General features: G+C 41.9%; 1 protein-coding gene across 1 annotated transcript in view; it reads left to right on the forward strand.

Moving 5' to 3' along the window:
• Positions 1–4902: 4902 nt before the first annotated feature.
• The window catches only part of bmper (BMP binding endothelial regulator), a 30686-nt gene continuing 15174 nt past the window's right edge, over positions 4903–20414 (forward strand). Inside the window, exons 1-3 of the mRNA XM_084557594.1 lie at positions 4903–6352; positions 10716–10801; positions 19655–19754. Of these exons, the coding sequence (XP_084413720.1) occupies positions 6247–6352; positions 10716–10801; positions 19655–19754 (292 nt within the window). The 5' untranslated portion in view covers positions 4903–6246. The remainder of the gene's footprint in view (positions 6353–10715; positions 10802–19654; positions 19755–20414) is intronic.

The following is a 20414-nucleotide window of genomic DNA, read 5'->3' on the forward strand; positions in this document are numbered from 1 at the left end:
TGTCTGCTGAAGACCAGACTTGCTGCCTGTGGACACATGAACTGCAACAGAAACATAACTCGCTAACGTCCAAAATCATTTCTCATCCATCATTTTAGCTTTTCTCTTACATAAAAACATTTTTTTCTTTTGCTGTCCTACACCCTGTTTGTTTTTGTTCTCATTTCTTTCCACTTGTTTCCTCATCAGTAAACTCTTCCCTCTTTCACGCCTGTGTCCATTAAAACCAGCCGTGATGTGAGGGACCGCTAAACGTAACTGCACACACCCAACTGCTAAAGACATCAAACAACAGTACTTCAACAATAAAAGTGTAACAGGACCATAACCAGCACTTTAGACAGAACACAATAAAAGCGGAGTTTGGATTTAGACACCAAGGAGCAGACGTCTCTCTCTGGGTTTATTCCAGAGCTCATTTCTGTCTCTCGGGGTTTAAGGCGTAACAAACTGGATTAGATAATTGCCGCATCATTTTACTCTCACTGCAGATTTGAAGCGTCAGCAGCGTTTCACCTCCGCCACGGGGAACTTAAGTGGCTCGGATTTCTTTTTTGTGTGAACAATACTGATCCCATGTTTTGATCCCAGGAGAAAATTACCAGAAATTATATTTGGTTTCCTTGGCAACACAGCTCCATCAGCTCCTTATTATTTTGATGCGACAACATTTCCACACTTTCATGGGGACAGATAGTTTCATGAAATAAAACAATAAGTATAAATACTGGTTAATTGGATTTTGATGGAGAAAACTGTCTTAAAGTATTTAAATTAAACATATTTAACCGTTTACAGTGACGCACAGACAGTCAGCTTATAACAGAAGAACACAAGGTGCACCGATGCATTGAGGAGAAGCAGATACCAGGTTACAAGATGTGTCTCTCTCATTCAAATGAAAGTTGTGGTGCATACGCCAAACATGTTTCCAAGCTTCATCTATCAGGTACTTCGATGCTCCACATGTTTCCACAGTCGATCCAGCAAGCATATCTGCATTCTTCTCAACTGAGCTCTTTGGGAGCATGTGCGACCAGGCTTCCTGTTGGCCAAGTCTGCTGACAGCTGTTGGCTCCCCACACACGAGTGGTATGTAAAAAAAGAACCAAAGACGTTTCTATACTATGCTGTCGTACTTAATTGATCAATTTCTAATGTTAAAAATGTATTTTGCAGAGTTTGTAACACAGAGGTTGTAGCATTGCGCATGGGTCACTATACTGACATTGCAGCAGGCTTGGTTTCAGCTTTGTGTTTTCTGTGTTTCTTCCGGGTGTGTTTCGTGCATGTGGTCATGTCCTGGTCCGGAGCTGCAGGTAATGAGCTTTAAAGTAACTCTCCCACAATCACGCAGGGAAACCCCCTCATCATCACTGTAATTTAACTGTTTATCTTTTTCTTACTTGAGTTTGAGTTTTACAAAGTCAGTTATGTGCTGAGTGGGTTTAATGAGCTCTGGGCCCTAGAAACCTGTAAGAAAAGCAGTCCTCGCTTTCCTCCCTGCAAAATATCCTCTCTGCAGATATGTGGCTTCTGTCCGACAGCAGTGATACATGCCCAGAGATTAACTCGTAGCCCTGCTTCCCTGTAAGAAGCTTGTAAAACCAGGAGTGTGCAGTGTGATGGATCCCAGAGCTCCAACACTAATAGCGGCCCTCTAAAAACATACCTCCCTGTCGTACACTTTTAATGTTATGCCTGATACACTGATCAGGCATAACATTAAAACCACAGACAGGAGAAGTAAATAACATTGACCATCTTGTGACAGTTCAGTGTTCTAGTGGGAAACTTTTGGACCTGGCATTCATTCATGTGGATGCTACTTAGACATATACCACCCACCTAGACCAGACCAGGCCCCCCCACGCCATAGTAATGACTCTCCTTGATGGCAGCAGCCATCCCCAGCAGGATGCAGCCTGACACAGACACACACAAAAATGGTTTAGGAACAACTAAAAAAAAACAAAACATGAAGAACAGCACAAGGTGTTGACCTGGCCTCCAAATTCACTAGATCCCAAACTGATCAAGTATCTGTGGGATGATCCACAGAGGCCCCTCCCCTCAACCCATAGGACCCAAAGGCCCCCACTAACAACATTCTGTTGCCAGACACCACAGGACACCCTCAGAAGGACCATGTCCATTCTCTGATGAGTCACAACTGTTTTGGAGGCACAAGGTAGACCTACACAATATTAGGAAGGTGGTCTTAATGTTATGCTTGATCTTTGTACATGTAAAAAAAGTTCTTGTAGTCCTGAAGTGAACACAGCACCAAACCCTCATTCAGACTTTATACTCAGTTTCCAGGGTGTAATAAAAACCTCAATAAACGTCTTAAATATCTCCAGTTTATGTACTTACAAGGATATAAAATGCAAACAATTACATGACACAATTTGTTTTTAATGTGGAGCTCCACCCTCTGCGCTGCCGGCTGTCTGATCTACAACTTCAGTCTCCGAGAAGAGGACGCATTGATCCCTTAGCTACCAGACACACTCAGTCATGTTCTAATGTGGGAGACTTTTTAAAATCATTTCTTATTTCATAAAAGGCTCCAGTTTTACTAATGGTCCACCTCTTCTCACCTATACTGAATTATCTCTAAAACAATGTTGTTGGCTGTGGTGTTGTATAGACATTTATGATTACTATCTATCTATCTATCTATCTATCTATCGACTGATTGAGTGCTAACTATATAACATGAACTATTTTAGGTCCCAGGAACTATGATCAGGAACTTTAAATGCAGGTTCCTCACTCCAAACTGCCCATCTATAGGGTTCCTGGAAAGGTCCTGGTGGTGGAAACCAGCTCTTAGTGTTGGTGAGGCCAGACACAGACAGCTGGGTCTAACCTCTCTCCCCCACCCTTCATCCCTCCTCTGCCCCTCAGAGCCAGACCTACCGACTGCAGGGGGCTTTAAACCTCAGGGCTGCTGGGGCCCCCGGCAGCTCCCGTCTGCAGCCGGTCTGAAGGCAGGCGGATCCTCACACACCCTTAGGACCATAGGTCATTCCTGCATCAGTGAGACAGCCCATCACAACTGGGGAAACTCATCTCTTCATCAAATTGAACCATATCCTTCTTCCTACAAACTCACGAAAGAAACCATTTTCTATCTATGTCTTTGAATGGTTCCTGGAAAACAGAAAAGTTGCCAAATTCTTATGCTCACATTTGCAAACATGCAACTGACTGTCAGCAAATAATGTTATAAAACCTACAGCGTCATAAGACTCTTTTAAAGCCGCCGCAGGTATTTGTCTGAAGAAAAACTTTTTTTTTTTTTTTAATTCATATAGTTGTATTTGAGCCCCAGCAGCATCCACTCAGAGTCCTCCAGGGTACGCCATCATTTTCCTGCTCGTTCTCTGTGTGTCTCAGAGCTGGATAATGTGTGAGAAGGATCATTAAAGGGCCGTGTGCGTCTGTCTGCGGTCAGATCAGGTCAGCTACCCTGTCTTCTCTTTGTTGCCATCTAGTGGTTAATATTACAGAAATTCAATCTCGCACTCAGACGCTCTTCATCTCCAACAGGAACATTAGGGACCTCTTTCACTTTTTGACATTTTTCTCTTTCAGTCACATGCTCACTTTGTTGAAACCTGTGCTCTTTATCACTTCAAGACATACACACTTCTCTTCTCGTCTTTACTCTTTCTCTTCTTCTCATTGCAACACACACACACATTTCTCCTTCGACTCTCTTCCTTACTGTCTTTTTGTCAGCTTTGCCAGTGCTGCTGTGTGTTTCTAGTGTGCAACAGCACAGACGGAGCACCGACTGAAGCTCAGTTAAAAGCTGCTGGGTGGGTCCTAATTATTTCTTTGAAGACTCGCTTTTCCTCCCTGTCTGAGCTTCTGACGAGCTTCACTTTAAAGAGGCCAGACACACACACAGACGGTGTCATGCAACCTGCCTCATGTGTCCCATACGACTTAAATGTTGACGCCAGATTTATGGGAAAATAATGCTACGGTGCAGGCGAGTTTGCATGGTGAAGGGGCATGTTGAGTTTGACAAGAAATGGATGTTTTCTGTACAAATGTTACATCCACTTGATGCGTGTCCAGAAAATCAAACAAGTCCTCCAACACAGTCAGTTATATGGTTTGTTTGTCTCTACCCTCTGATAGGAGCTTAGTGGCAGGACATACTATGAGGTGATGACTTTCCCGATAAATTAGCCATGAAACCACATCCTCTTGGGTTAAAGTCCAGACTTCATTAAGATTGGAGGAATAATACACAGTCACAGTTTGGAAATTAAAATAAATCTTTCAGTTTGAAGTAGGAGCAAATAACAATGTGTTAACGTCCAGTGTTGCATTAACCTATTCATCCACCTCAACCTCCTTTCTACTTTGCAGCTCTGAAATGATGTCATGGTTTGTAACAAGACCCTTGCAACAGCTTTTAGGATGTTTTTTACAGGACAGTCACAAAAAATCAAATATAAAATATTTACACTCGAAATGTCCAGTAATGCCAATAAAGGAATTCATTCTTTCAAATTAAAAAATGAAAACGAGAAGAAGCCTTAGCTCACAGTTCATCTTGTCATGGTCACATTGGTGTCCCTAGAGGGTACCCCAGACCCAAGTTTGGGGCATACTGACCTTTTGCCTTTTCGAAAGCCCCAAATTGGTCCTTGGCAGCAACAAGTACGACACCCACAAACATCTCGTCATCCAACCAAGTTTCTGATTATGTGCATTCATCTTCTACTATAACCGCCCCTGCTCTTTGGTTTTCAGACTTTCCAGATGTTGGAACCTGGCTGCAGAGATTTGCTCCCATGCAATCGCAAAAACCTAAGTTGTTGGGCGGTAAGACCTAGCCTGTGTTCCAGTTCATCCCAGAGGTGTTGCATGTCCTTGAAGTCAGGGATCTGTGCAACCCAGTCTAATTCCACATCAAACTGGGAAACACCATTTCTTCATGGAGTCCACTTTGAGCAGCAGGGCACTATATCTATTGAAACAGGAAGAATAAATTCTTGTTTCTTTGTGGCAATATAATGAAAAATAGATCTTTTCTGAAACATTTCTCAAACTCACAGCCCTGCCAGTTGTGATAAAGTAAGTTCCACCGAGAAGAGATTAGGTCACAAAAGGAGGAATTAGGAAATGAACTTGATTAAAGTAGGTGTATTTTAGAAAGAATCTGACTTCTACAGGAGACACATGTTACACATGAAACTGGATCCCATAGGAGGCTGCTCGCTCTCTCTTATATTGTTATACACAGCAGCTTTATTCTACAGACGTTCAAACGTCTGTAGAATAAAGCTGCTGTGAAACCTGACCAACAGAAACGGATCTGCTGTCATTATTAAAAACGAGAAGTAAAATGTTTAATTCTGGGGTTTCTGCTGGAGACCTGAAATAGAGGACCAGGGAGAGGGTCTGGGGAGTTCGGGGGAGTTTAGGAGGCAGGAGGAGGTCCCGTGTTTCACAGAGGAGGCAGGACTTTCTGGCTCTGTGGTGCGCTCCGACACCAGAGGTCCGCTTTAATACCAGTGGAGGAAAGGGGAAGCAGCTCGACTTTTTACACTGGCCAGAGAGAGAGAAAGAGGCTGCAGTCCACTCCTCCGTCCGGGACAGTCGGCATCGAGCATCCATGTGCCAAAGGGACTTTTGTATCCGGAGCGCAGATTGAGGCGAGTCTGCTGCTGGGAAAGTCTTGAACTGATTGGCTGACTCGTCTGCGCGGAGTCTAATCAGTTTAAACTTTACAGATTTTATAAATATTAACGGGCGCCTTTATAAGACCTCGGACACTTTGGTTTTGTACTCCATGACAGCCTGAGAGGACAGAAAAATCCAAACCCTCCACTGCTGTTCTCGGGATCCTCATATCTGCAGGATTTGGGACTGAATTTCTTTTCTTTTCTAATTCCTCAAGTGCCTCCTGATTTCTGCGCAGGACATGTGCAGCCCCGCTGTCTCCAACCTGCCGGCGCGTCTTTGTCATTTTAATGTCGCTGTAATCACTGCGCGTCTGGCTGATTGTCGCTTTGCATTTCAGCGCAAACGCGCAAACTGATGAGGTTTCTTCTCCTGGCTGCAGAACAGACGAGAGGTTTGCGAGATAAACCCTGACTGTGGATCTTCTTTACGCGTTCTTGTTTCCTTTGGATTGGGTTTAATCTATTTATTCTTTCTTTTTCACCAAAGTCTTTGATACATATATTTTTTTTTTTTCCTGGAGCGAACCCGAGGATGTTGCTCCTGTGCTTAAACCCACCATCCTGGTCCACCTGTAGGTTTTTCTTCTGCTTTTTGTTGCTGCTCCAAACGCCCCGGTCTTCCTCTCCGCTAATTACAGGTAAGATTAAAGGGATCATATGGCTTCATAATAACACATCACAGCACCCACCGTGCGTAAAATCTGCCCAAACCCCCGGTTATTTAGTCTGCTTCTGCAGCCTCTTCTCATTCAGCCCGTTTTTACTCGGCTATAGGAGGACCGCATCAAAACCAAAGTCACTTCAGCTTCTGTATTTCTGATTAATGTGGTGGTGAAATGAAAGGAACCTTTGAAACCTCCGGTTAGTAATAATAATCACAAGAAAGCAAAAATGTATATGCTGTATAAGTACCTTTATTTTTCAGAATGGCACTCGTGCGTTTTCTAAAACTCTTTTATTCTACATCACCACAAATTGTTCTTTTGCATATATATATTCATCTCACTCATTATAAAAATGTGTCCAACTTTTGTTGAATTTCCTTGAACAGGGCGTCGTTAATCTTGAGTCTAGGAGTTCATGTGGCACTTTACCCGGGTTACCCTCTCTGTACCACCCAGCGGGGAATTGCTCCGCTTCTGCTTCTATTTGAAGCTGGAGATAAAAATCAGCCAGAATCCACCCTGGTGCTCTTGTTCTTTGCAGCAGAACTTGTCATTTGCAGAAAGTCGTTTTCGGCCCGACATATATCACACGATGACACGAGTCAATATCAAAGTAATTTATATCAAATTTAAGGAAATTACGCGAGGATCTGAATCTTCAGGATGAAAAGGTCTGCGCAAAATTATAAGTAATCTTCGCTCAAATTGTTGTTTGTGCCACTTGGGGTTATAATTAACCCACTTTTTTAGTTAAAAGCAGGCTGTAACGTGTAAATCACTTTCCTTAACCAGCTCTAATTTAACAGCTGCTCTGTCCTCTCCTGCCTCCGTCTGAGCGCGCTCTCTCCCCCCGCTTTCTCCCCCTTTGACAGCCACATTGCATCATAGGATATCATTTGTTTGCCTTGCTGCGCCGTTGAGGAATAAGAATAATAGAGTGAATGAAAGGTGGATGTGGTGGTGCGCACAGCCTGCGTAGCTATAGCAGCCTGGTCTCATCGCTGAGTAAACAGGAGCGTAAGGGACCTGACCTGACCTAACCAGGCCTGTCAGGAGAGGGTATTAGATTAAGTACATTCGATTATGATTATTTATTTGGTTTATGTAGCTCCGGTGTGTCCATGACAACAGTAGCTGTATTTCATGATATATCCAGGAGGCCTGATTCAGAGCAGAGTTTTCACTTTCTGTTCAGCTTTTAACTCTAATATAGACTTCCGCATGAGAAAAGACAGAAATTACTTTATGCACATCTGCTCCAACAGTTAAGAACTATTCTGATTTGAAGGGGTCCCCCTCTTTTGGCTGATATCTTTTTTCCCTGAAGCAAACACGGAAAGATGGGAATCAGATGGGGGGGGGGGGGGGCAAAACCCATACCAGATGGTCAAACATGTGTATCTGCTAGACATGAAGCAGGTTATAGGCGAACCAGCAACCTCTGTGTATCAGCTGAGGATCCTTATGATCCCAGCAGATCAGGTTCCTCCACCTGGCTTCCCAGATGTGCTCTGTATCTGTCTATTGTCCGCTGAACCCCAGACCGGGGCCTTCTAAATTGTATGAGATCTAACAGTAAAACGGACAGACGTGCAGTGGGCACAGAGGTCATGCAGTTGGCTACAGGATTGTGCCTACAACGTTCACGAGCCTCAGCAGGACTCTCTCTACAGGCTTTAAATGTGAACGATATCCCTGAGCTGTTCACCACTGACTAATTCAGAGTATGTTTCCACCAAAAACTTACAGATTTCACAGATTAGTCGGCTGTTGGTTTGAAATAAGTTCCTGTTAAACACCTTCCTCACTGATAAGGCGAACTAAATTCAGTTCTGAATGTGTACAATCCTTCATAAGTCTTGAATATATAAATTTCTTTTCTTTTTTTTATATTCAGAAACAGATTTGTTCAGTGCAAATCACAGATGTTTGGCTGTTTTCATTGCTTACTTAATGCAGGAGATGCTGTACTGTAGTTCACTCCACCACACATATTTGACAGGTGCATACCAAACAAATGTACCTGTTTACAGCATTAGCTAGGTTCAATTAAACCACACAGAACTTCATGAAATAGTCAAGATCAGCTCTTCCTCCACCAACTGCACCAGTACAATATTGATTTTATGCATTAGTGTACTCTTATTTAAGTATGATCTTTATTTGTAATATAGGATTTTTGTTGCGTTGCAAGTTTTACTAAAGTTAAAGGACTGAAATTCTTTGTCTGACACTGGAAAGTAAGAATGTACAATATGTTTATTTCTAATGCAAAAGAAGAAGGTGACTGAAAGAGCTGATGTCTGACACCTAAAAGTCAAGACCTATTACATCTGTATCTGACATGAAGATAGCAAAGATTCTTTGTTGAGCTGGATGTGAAATGGAAGAGACTATCGGAGCCAGATCATTGTTTCAGAGAGTTTTTAAGTGTAGAGAGGGCCCAGTTTGGAGTCTCCTGGAGCTTCAGCCCTTACATGATTCTCCAAACTGCCTTATCCGATTATTTCATCTGCCCTGTTGTGTCGTTTTGTTTTCACTAGATTCAGACTGTTGTCCTTTCCTGCAGATGAGGGCAGAGGTGTTTGATATAAGACTCACATAGCTGCGCCCCATAGACCGAATCCCCCCACCCCTCTATCCACTGCCTCCCCTCTCTCATCCCCCCCAAACACTTACAGCCCTGCCAGTTTAATTACACTCGAAGGTTGTAAATTTTACAGTGGTGGTGGAGTCGGCGAGTTTGTCTGCTCTGCCCGAATCCACAGGCTAGTTTACTGCTGAACTCAGAGGGACAAAAACAGACGGCTGAACTTGCCGCAATAAGGCTCTATTGTTGTAGAGCAGATTCTAACGTTTAGTTCCTGTTTCTACATCTTTAAACATTTGCATTCTTGCACTGCATGAATGTAATTTGGACTGATAGCAGTGGCAGGGACTCAGTGAGTAATTTTGGAATCAGTGGGTCCAAGCTAGCCACTGTTGATCTCCAAGTGACTTATTTTAAGTAAAAAAAAAAAACAGATCTGAGCTAAAGCTAACATATAATACTGCAGGATGCATACTTAGTCCTAATAAAGCTCACTAAAACGAGAGACATTTTCTGTCTGACTACATGTAGTTAACAATATGTTTCATGTTTGAAATGAATGAGGTAGCAAAATGTAACGTTATCTCAGAGAATGGTTCAGTCGCCGCAGTAGAAACTTCCCAAATTTAATTAAGACCTGCTAACAATGGCTTAAATTGGACAGGCTTTCACACAGTGGAAAGAAATACTCCACAGTAAACTAGGTTATTGTAACATAATCTCTGAGCCCACAAACTCATTACTGATCTTCTTCCATTTGGACATTGATTGGCAGTAAGCAAGAGAGCCTGGCGTGCATTTGAGCTCGTGAATACAGGCTGCTGCGCAATCCATGCATTGAATCACTTGGTCAGCGTGCTGTATGGTTTCTGACAAGTGTCAGTTTCTGTCCTCCAAACTCTTCAAAGGCTGAATATTAGCCTAACTTGCGCCCCATGCACGTCACTGCGGTTCATGGAGGGGGTTTAGCGGATGGTCAGTTCCTGAATCAACACTACAACAAACCAAACAGTCCTCGGGACAAGAGTCAGAGGTCACAATGCACTGATAAGAGAGCAAGCAAATGTTGCTCAAAAACGTTCTTAGGCTTTTATTTTGTTCTTACGACATGTGCTTACAAAACCTGGGCTGTGTGTTTGGATGAACATCAAATGATCCTGATGAAGAAACTGTCCGGAAGCACAGTTAGAAACAGGAAGCAGTCTGACACTCAAATTTACCTTCATCTCCAATGATTGCAATTCCACTCCCAGCTCATGTCAGTAAGTGAGATCTTAGAAGGAAGTTTTCATTTTAGGCAGTCAAAACAAATCTGATGCATGAACAAACCGCCGAGCATCTGTTTGGACCACGTTTCTTTGTCCAAGCAGGACGAAAGGCTGGCTCTGAGATGTTGACATCTGTCTGCTTCTACTCATAAACCCATGTGTTTGGGGTTGTTTCCTGTCGCTGGTTCAGATTACATTTGCACTCGTAACAAACTGACTGACTCATGTTTTTAAGACCTGGCTTTGAATGTCACATTGTGCCTGGATAGACAAGTGGGACTTAAAGACAAAAAACAGAAGAAATTCAACCAGAATAGGAAAAAGCTGTTTAATTCTGCATTCTCATAGCGTGGTCTTAACTGACTCTGAGCAACATCACATATTCCTGACAGGTGACTGTGCCGGTCAGGTGGGTTGGTCTGAGTCCAGACCTGTTTCGCTCTCAACCTGCCTCTCATCTTCCACCTGTCCTCCTCAGGTACAGAGGCCAGCTGTGAAAACGAAGGAGAGGTCCTCCACATCCCCAACATCACCGACAACCCCTGCATCACCTGCGTCTGTCAGGTAAGAACAACTTCACTTCTTCACTGGCACATATACTGCCCAGGCTGCAGTTTGTCCCGTGATTGAGTTATCAGCTGCAGTTGAAAGCCTCGCCGCGCTTGCTGTTTGTTCTCAGCACCTTGACGTGTAATTGCTGCCTCAGGCTTTCCATTCAGACTGACTGGATAAAATGACCTCTTTAAGCCCTGATAGTAATATTTGTGAAGCTGACTACTGAGCTTTGTGTGGTGCGTCTTATCAGAAGGTTGTGAAAGCTTTGTAACATTTTTCAATGCAAAGTTTTTAGCTATTTTGGGATTTCAGGTTTAGACATGAGGTGTGCCTTGTTTTATCTGATCACTTTTGTAAGCTTTCAAAGTTTGCTCAGAAACCTGTTTATCAGAGTGGAATTGGATGTAATAATGCAGTTTTGAAACAGGTTTTCTTTTATAAGGGCGATTGATTTGCGAGTACAGGAAGGCACTTATAGTGACACTTTTTACTATTTTCTAAGGATTTACAGCAAAGTTGCAGTGTAACATGAAGTGGGGATTGTTTGTTTTACCAGACATGCCTGTCGTCATGCTGTCTTGGCTTCGCTCGGCTGTTAAAACCAGCCTACAAAACATTAGGGGACAGCGCTTTCCTGGAACATGTGCTCTTTGACCCCTGACCCCCCTCCTCCACCTCTTTACTGCTGCAGAGGTCTTTGTTTTAAAGGATGAGAATGGACCAGCGAGGCTTTTCTATGTCATCGCTTTGACATTGGATGAACGAGAAGTTGTAGTTGTTAAAAGGAGTCATGTGACCAGAGCTACATCCTGCAGGAAACATTCAAGTGTTAACCCGTGCAGTGTGTATTGTGTGCACAAGATTACGCTGATATGTGTGTTTGTCTACGTCTTCCATACATACTCTATATACTGAATTCCTTATATATACACACACACCAAAATGCTTGTTCCTGATTGGCTGGCAGGAATATAACAATATCTGTGCCCTACAGTTTGGTTATTCTCTGTGAAGCTCTGTTCATATATAAATCCCTTCATTCATCACCCATCACTTTGTTGCTGGTAGTTGCCACGGTAATACCCTCAATATTATATGTAATATTATTTAGTAAATTTCCCACCCAAAATGTTTTGGGGAACTCTATATGTCTCAAAGGTTCTAACCACAATTACGTGCCATCAAAGACAAGATAAACTCATTACTAAAGTTTTTTCCACCTATCATTACTACAACTTGCTGAATTGTGTTGAATGTAATGGTCTTTTGTCGCCACAACACTGCTAGTCTCTTCTTGTTTGTGCGCCCCTTTACATTGTATATAGCAGCAATACTGATTCTTAACATGTAAAGGACTGCTTTCCTGAAACGTTTTGCTTCCCTGTGTTCGATGGAAGATTAATACCTCACTTACGTTGATGTGAAGCTACAAGTTCAGCAGCTCAACTTTGCTTTTCATAAAGACTCCCCCTGGTTCTGGTTCTAAAGTTCACCAATCATGTTGATTTTGTTATGTACTGGATGGCTTTTTGGTGAGGTGTGGGAGACTTCATGGAGTCTTGTTCTTACTGTGCGCATGTCAGGCAACCAGTGGCGACTCCTGGACGTTCATCAGTCTTCAAGGAAACCAGTCACCATATTTTCACGAATGTCAAACAGATTTTAGGGTTGATTATGTTTTAAACTAATCAAACAATGGACGTATGACAGGTATGAAACTGTATTGCTGTCTTTAAAGTCAGAATGCAATGATGAAAACAGTGAAATGCACCACAGGCCTGCATTCCAACCTATTTGCTCCTGACTGACTTCTGCATCAAGTTAGCCTCACTATTACATGTATGGACAAAGCCCCTCTGCTATCAGAAAGTGGGTTTCAAATCCCAATAATGACATCCATATTGAACCCCAGCTTATGATCGGCGGTTGTTTCCCTGGCTCCTGGTGGGCTGCTCTAAAGGCTGCCCTTTGCCTGAAGACCGACTGAGCCGTCCTCTGTGTTATCAGGCCGACATCAGCCAAAGCCCCGCTGAATGCTATCAGTCATCAGCAGGCAATGGCCGCCCTTTCATCTCTATTTTAACCCCCTCTACAGACACACACATCTCCCCCACCCTGCACACACACACTCATAAACTTACATACATCCAGGGCTCAGTCTTTATTGAATTTGGCCTTTGTTTATCTCCTAAAACTTTTTGAAACCTCACATAAGTTGCCCTTTTTGCTTCTCCTACAAACGCGTATCACTCAGATATCATATCATTTGCCTGGTGAAATGTAAGGTGCATTATGTCAACTAGTGTACACACTGACAAAAGGGTTTCTCTGTTGCTTTCATATGACCATGAACTTATTTGTGTGTTGTGTATTGACAATATCAGAGTTTGCTTGGTGGTTTAGTTGGAGGAATGTCTCAGTGTTTAGCCGTTCACATCAGCCATTTGAGCTGAGCTTTCCTTGCCACCAAAGAATCCATGTTTGGTCTAAACTCTGATGAACAATTTCCTCATGTGGCAGAAAACAAAACACCTTTTTGATGTGTGGCACCATAAAATCCAGTCCAACTTCAAACTAATCCCATGTGTTTATATAAACTCTGGCTCGCTCTGAGTGAGTATTTTTCACTGATAAGCAGAATAAACATAAAACAATGAGGCCTCGTATGTGAACATATTCTCAGAAAGAGTTCTGTGTCCCTGTGCTGTCTTTAGGGGGTTGGGGAACCATCAGGGCTCCAGTGTCACTCATACATGGAAGAGTAAAGGGGGGGGGGGGGGGGCTTGGCTCCTTAGCTGGTCCAGAGTACCTGCTAATGGCCCTGTGGGTATGGACACACACACAGAAGATCCATTGTGTGTGTCTGGGTGAGGCAGAGCGCTGTAATGGGGCCAGGAGTGGATGTGGCTGACAGACTGACTGACAGGCAGGTCGCCATGACGATCTGTTATCTCTGGGGGAGTCAGCCCATCTCCGCCACGCTCTTCATCGTCCCCATCTATCTGTCTGTCCATCTCCGTGTCTTTTTCCACTCTCTCATCGGTTCTTCCTCCCCTCCCTCACGTTCAGATTGGCTCTCTCTTTTTTTCCACTCCATCACTTGTTGTAGTTACAATTTTCTCTCTCATCCACCGAAACCAGGAAGTGCCCGCTGTTTATGTCTCTCAGCATGGTGTGAGAACAACGGCTGGAGTTAGCTTTCAGTTGTGGACCAAGACATTTTGAACATATTGTTGTTGGCATGACATGATCTCTCAGCTCACACTAAAAGACCACTGATACCAAATGGCAGTTGGTAACAATCAGGACGTCCCAGACAACCTACACAAAGGCTTGTAATGACTGTTGAAAACACAAATGACACCCAAATGTTTTATCTTTATTCGGGAAAAAAGGGCAATTTTCCTACTAAGGTGTTTACATGCCTGATGAAAGCAAATTTTCCACTAATATTCCTGTTTACATGCGGCAAAATCTTTTTCAAAGTTTCCACTGGTGCTGTACTTTGGCTACGTAAACACAGCCTCCAGCTTTCATTATTTCAACTACCTTCTGGAAAATGACAGAGTTGCGATATTTTCACAATGCTGGCGTGTTTTTCCTTCCGGTCAAGAACTTGGGTTTTTTAATCAATTTCAAGTTGGTTTGCACCATAAAGAGGACGTGTGTTACACACTGTGGTAAAAATAAAAACAACTAAGATGCAGATTGTATACCCTTGCAGCTGTATACGTTGCACCTAAAACCACACTAACATTGCTATATTTTGCACATAAATTAATAGGGAAATGCTGTTGGATACACAACTTGTAGCAAACAAATATTAGTGTGCATGTACTGAATATACTGAGTGTGTCACTGAAGGCCTTTAGCATTATATATTTCAAACACAGGATTCTGTTGCATTCTGTATCTAAATGTTAGAAGAATTGGTCTGCCACAGGTGACTGCACCAGATGAGTTCAGCGTTCACAAATGATTATACTTTGTAACCAATTTTACATTTTCTCTCTTGCCGTTGCAGAAAGTGTAGAAAAAATCTTATTTTAAAAATTTGGGATTGACTATTGAAACAGCATTTTCACTAAATGCTAGTCAGGATTTAGCAGGATCGTCCATGATGGTTTTCACATCAGTTTCTACTTTTCACTCCATCACCAAATAAATATCCATGGTGATGCACATCAGAACAGGAAAACGAGACTTTGTATATTTGTGCTGCACATGCTGATTAGAAACCGTTCTGTGAGAAGGAAAATAAATCTCCTCTGACACCTCAGTGTAAATACAACGTTGTTAAAAAAAAAGACAAATGGTGAGGGTAAATAATGCCAGTAATGATTTCTCTAAAATGTTTGAGAGCTTTGTTGGGCTGGAACCAGTTTTAAATAAATTCAGATCAGAGAGAAAACAAGGAGAGCAATCAGAACAAATCTTTATTCCAACATTACAAGCACCAACGTTAGGGAGGTCAGAGGTCAGAAGTCCTGGCAGCCCGTTAATTGATCAAACAAACATTCCAGCGGAGCTTTGTGTAGACGTTGTAGTTAAGGAGTTTTACACTCGGTAGCCGTGATCGATATGAGGAGAAGGTCAGAGGTTGTTTCCTGTCAGTGTCTCAACTCAAACAGTAGCTGATCAATACAGGAGGGGCAAGGATTACCTGATAACCACATGACAACACCGAACCAACAGTGACTCTTCACGTGTTTCAAAATAAAAGCACAATTCAATAAATCTTTGCCGCCCAAGTAACATGTGATGGTCAAAGTTTTCAAAGTCTGTAGTATTTTATAGACATTGTAATGACTTTTACTCACTTTATTCTCAGTGCTTTGGTCCTTTGGTCCTTGAATGTGTTCTCCACTTTTCACACCTGATATCAAATAGAAATAAAACTGTTAAACTAAATGGAAAGGAGAAATGCATTTTCATGTTTGTATAATTATTAGGATGCCATCCCGCTCAAACTGTATGCCATATATGCCCCTTGTCCTATGCTATAAGAAGCCTGGCTTGTGACTGAAAACAGATATAGGAGCATCACCATCATGTTAAAGCCTCTCTCGTCAGAAAAGACGACCTGTTGAAACAGTTTTGGAAATCGGTTCCCGTCGGCGTCTTTCTCCGCCCGTCTCGTTCCTAAGCTACTGTGGCTCCTGCTCTCCAGTCGGGGTCATGACCTGTGTGTTATGGAGGAAAGGTGAAAGGGGAGAGGTCGCAGTGGCAAAGGGCGTCAAGGTTTGAGAAGTTGGGAAGGGTTAGAGTCCAAGGCCTTAAGTGGGCCTTTAAGTTGAGAGCTGTTCTCCCCTTGTTGAAATAACCTGATCTCTCTTATCTTCACCATGACTCTGGAGAAGTATGGAAATAAAGAGGCTTTGACTTTTCACAAAACAACTCAGCCTATCACAGGAAGTAGATGTAATCCTCAGTAAAGGAGATTTTGACAGTAATTAGGCCAGTGCAACTCGTTCTGTGGAAACAGGAAATAAAAAAGAAAGAAAACAAGGGAAGTAATTAAAAAAAAATACAACATGCTGGATGAGGGTAGAAAAAAGGCAGGTTCTGAGTGACTATAAGGAAGAGCAAGGATAAAAAACACCTGATAAGGAGAAGCAGTGAACACTGTCGCCTCCTAGTGGCAGAACAACCTTACTGGCACACAGATGATTCTTTATTCCTTCATCTTGATGTTAATACAATGTCTAAGGACTAAGATATAAAATTTTCAAATCTTCACAGAGTGTTTTTTAAATTATCAGTTTTGTTTTCTCGAAAATGATCATTAAAACTCATTTCCATGTTTTAGTCTCTGTCCAACAGTATGATGAGGAGTAAATAATACGTCAGCAGAGCATCAGTGAAATCCCTCAAGTCAATGCAATGCTAAAATAAATTAAAGTAAACTGCAGAATTATTGGGAATATTATTGGAAATATTTGGCACCAAAAACAACTTAATGGAACAGGTGTCCACTGGTGGTGGTTTTATGCTCAGTCCTTCCTTACTATGAAGAATAAATATGTAGACAGATTTTTTTGAAAGCGAATTGAATTTGATATTTCTGACATCGTTCTTACATTAAACATTTTAATGGGCTGAATAGGGACCGTTTGTTCTCTGATGCTGAGCAGTTCATGTGTTTTAGGTCAATAATGTTACTGTAGCTGACCTTCACTAATTAAGTTAGCAAATGATTGAATTGAACTGATTGAATTTAAAAATGCCTCTGATGCAATCCGATTACACACTTTTTGTCTCTGAGGTTCAGTGGCTCGGCTTGTCACGTCACTGGAGTCTGAACTTCATGCAACGTCCTGTTCAGACTTTGTCCATATGCAGTGAAAGTCATTACTCAGTTTCCAATTGGAGCTCTGGAAACAGTTCTTGAGCCAGATTACTGTCAAACATGTTGACGTTTCCACTGTGATTTGTTCCTTGTTTCACCATACAGTAGCATGTAAACTTACAGACACACAAACACAAAGCAGTTATCACTTTCTCTTTGTCCGACACACACACACACTTATGAGCATACCAATGCTTTATCCTTGTGTGTGTTCGTTGGGGGGTTGTCCCTTTCTGCAACAGACAGTCGTCCAGTCAACCAGTCTTGGTGCCGCGGTGGTATGTTGAGTGTTTATAAGGCGTGGTGACCCGTTGTGACCTTTAACCCTGAGAGAATGAGGGTGGTGGTGGAGGGGGTCACATGTACTAACACCACTTTGTGCTAATGGATAACAGAAGAGAGGCAGGGGAGGACGTGACCTTGGAGGCTTTTTGGCCAAACTGTCGCTGCGACTTTAAAGGACCGTTTCTTTTCTAGTGTGGTTTAGATGACAGGAGGCCATTTATACGCCATTGTGCTCCTGAGTTTTTAATTGATTTTCAGCAGGAAGATTGAGGATTTTATCTGGTGGCAAAATGCAGGATTTACTCATAGAAATAACAGACAACCTGGATGTGTGAGTCAAAGATTTCACCAGCTTGCTTAAATAAAAGTTGCTCCCCTGTCGTGTTTGTGTGGTAGCAGTTTAACATACAAGGGTGTTTTAGTTTGAGGATTCATTATTGTTTGGCTGAACAATCCATGATTCCTTCATTTTTTGTACGGAAACTTAGACTTAGACTTAGACTTAGATAAACTCTATTCATCCACAAGGGAAATTACTTGGTCACAGTAGCTTAGTTGCACATAAAAACATTCTTAAGAACATTTCCAAATATGAAAATTGGAAACATCTCTTGAGGTGTCATGTTGACAAATGTCCCCATGTCACTTTTATGGTAAGGGTCTGTGAGGAAAATAGATTATATATATATATTTTTTACTACAACAACTGTAGATGGTTTACAGGGATTTTTCTAAGTTACAAATATCTGTCAGTATACTCTGCAAACTAAGCTATGGGATCCATCTGCAAACATTTTGAATGTCAGTTCCCTTTGTCATATTATCTGTCGGTCATGAGATATGCGTTAAACTGCATTACTGACCATGAGAGTGAAACAGATATGCAAATTTGATAATCAGTGTGACTGACAGCACAACTCGTCTGAGTTTAAGAGCCTGCTCATTGATCTGATACACCGTACAGAACTACAAAGCCAGGAGCTGAACTGTTTTCAGAGCAGTGGTTTAGTATTTTCACAGATTAGGAACTATGATCACACCTTAAAACGACCATAAAATAATTTATTGTGTGCTTAGACAGCCCCGTAGTGTTATCGCAGTCTTTACAGTTGTGTGACTGTGATTGTTGAATAACTATTTATCTGCAGTGAATAATTTATTAAAGTTATTTTTTTGGTTATTCTGTTCATTTGTTCTTCCTCTTGCTCTTCTGTAGTTTAGTATTCCAGTTTGGATCAGCTTTTCCAAACTCGTGTTTTTCTTCTGGCCTTTATCTCTGTTCTTTCCTCTTTTTCCTCCTTTTCCCGCTTGCTTATTTTACTTCCTCTAGTCCTTCTTTCCATCTCTATTCCTCTCCCTCCTCTTCTTTCATGACATCATCTGTCCTCGGTGTGGTCGGGGTTTAGTTGGAGCACTGCAGCTATATTAAACCACCCCGATTTATTTTCGCCCTCCTTTGATCTGTCCTCGTTAGGGCCGCCTGCCGCAGTGCCACGGGACCTGCCAGCCTCCACTTTATAAACCCTCACAGTGTGTAAAATAAAACACAACGCAGCATGTGGATAGAATCTGCAATAAAAGCTGGGTGTGAAAGTCGGGTGAATTAAAGCAGAGCAGATTTGGTCCAGTCCCGAGGTGCAGTTAGTGCTGATGACGGATACTGTGTGCAGTGTTTCTAAAAGTGACACGAGGGTTGTTGAGCCGGTGTGAAAAGTCACAGCTAAACTGTGAAGACAGAGTCACTTTTTATTAAGAAATTTAAACTGCAAACTTCAAACTTGCGATGGAGTTGATCGCATAGCACATTTGAGGTGTATCAGGTGAAAAGTGATTGCAAACTGTAAAACATTTTTTTAGCAACTACTGGATGGATTAAGATATTAATTTGACTTTTTTCAACATCAGGTTTAATTTAGTAAAATACAAAATACAATCGTACACCAATTGTTATTGCTGAATAATATATAAATGAATATGGGGCCCAGACTGTAATCTTCAGCAGAAGATATTGTTCCTGATATATTCTCAAATTTGTGATAATTAAAATGCTTTTTTTCTTTATATCACTTTACATTATAAATGTTGTGGCATTTTATTTCCCAAATAACATTCTAAGAAAGGTAAAAATGGCAAATGAATAAAAGCAAAGTATAAAAGGTTGTGTTGCATTGGAGTTTAAAGAGATGTCAGAAAATATGACACTAACAGATTGTCTGTCCTCCTTACAGGATGGGAAAGCCGACTGTAAACAGGAGAAATGTCCGTTGGTCTCTGAAGACTGTGCTCTGGTGGTGAAACAGACTGGTGCTTGCTGTGAAAGGTGTAAAGGTAAGACAGACGGACACAGACAGAAAAAGCGTGATATATCTGTAGTGATAAAAATAATGAAGCTAGGATGGTTTATTGTAAGGCTGTGAGAGGGGAACTATAATACTATGTAAACACAGAGATGCTTACCAGACTTTTTCTACGTGCATGCTCTTCATGAAGCCCCTTAAGGCACCGTATCTAAGCGGGAGTAAAGCTGTGTTATTTACAGTAACTCACTTACAGGCAGACACACAGCAGCAGTGTGTGGAGGCGGTGTGGATGCCGAAGGGATTCATTAGGTTTAGAGGCCACAGAAATACAGCCAGCACACCTCGTATGGTGTGACGTCAACTATCGGATACTCCTCTGCAGAGGATTTTGTCCAAGGTGACACCTAATCAAACGAATCACACTCAAACTATCTGAGACTCCATAGGCTTTATCAGAAAACACTTACTGGGTCTATTTATGCAAACAGAAGCTCTTCTTTTGGATGTCACACTGTAAACAAAAAATTAAAAAAAACAGTTTTGAACCTTGATTTGATATTATTAGCTGCCATCAGTCTGAATTGGGGCAACTATTGGGCTGCTTCTGATAGGATGAGACACCTTAAAGGACCAAGCCAACGTCTTTGCAAATTGTATCAGTTGGTCATTTGTTTCATTTCCTGTTTTT

This window comes from Chelon labrosus, assembly GCF_963514085.1.
Source record: "Chelon labrosus genome assembly, chromosome: 12".
Classification (NCBI taxonomy): Eukaryota; Metazoa; Chordata; class Actinopteri; order Mugiliformes; family Mugilidae; genus Chelon; species Chelon labrosus.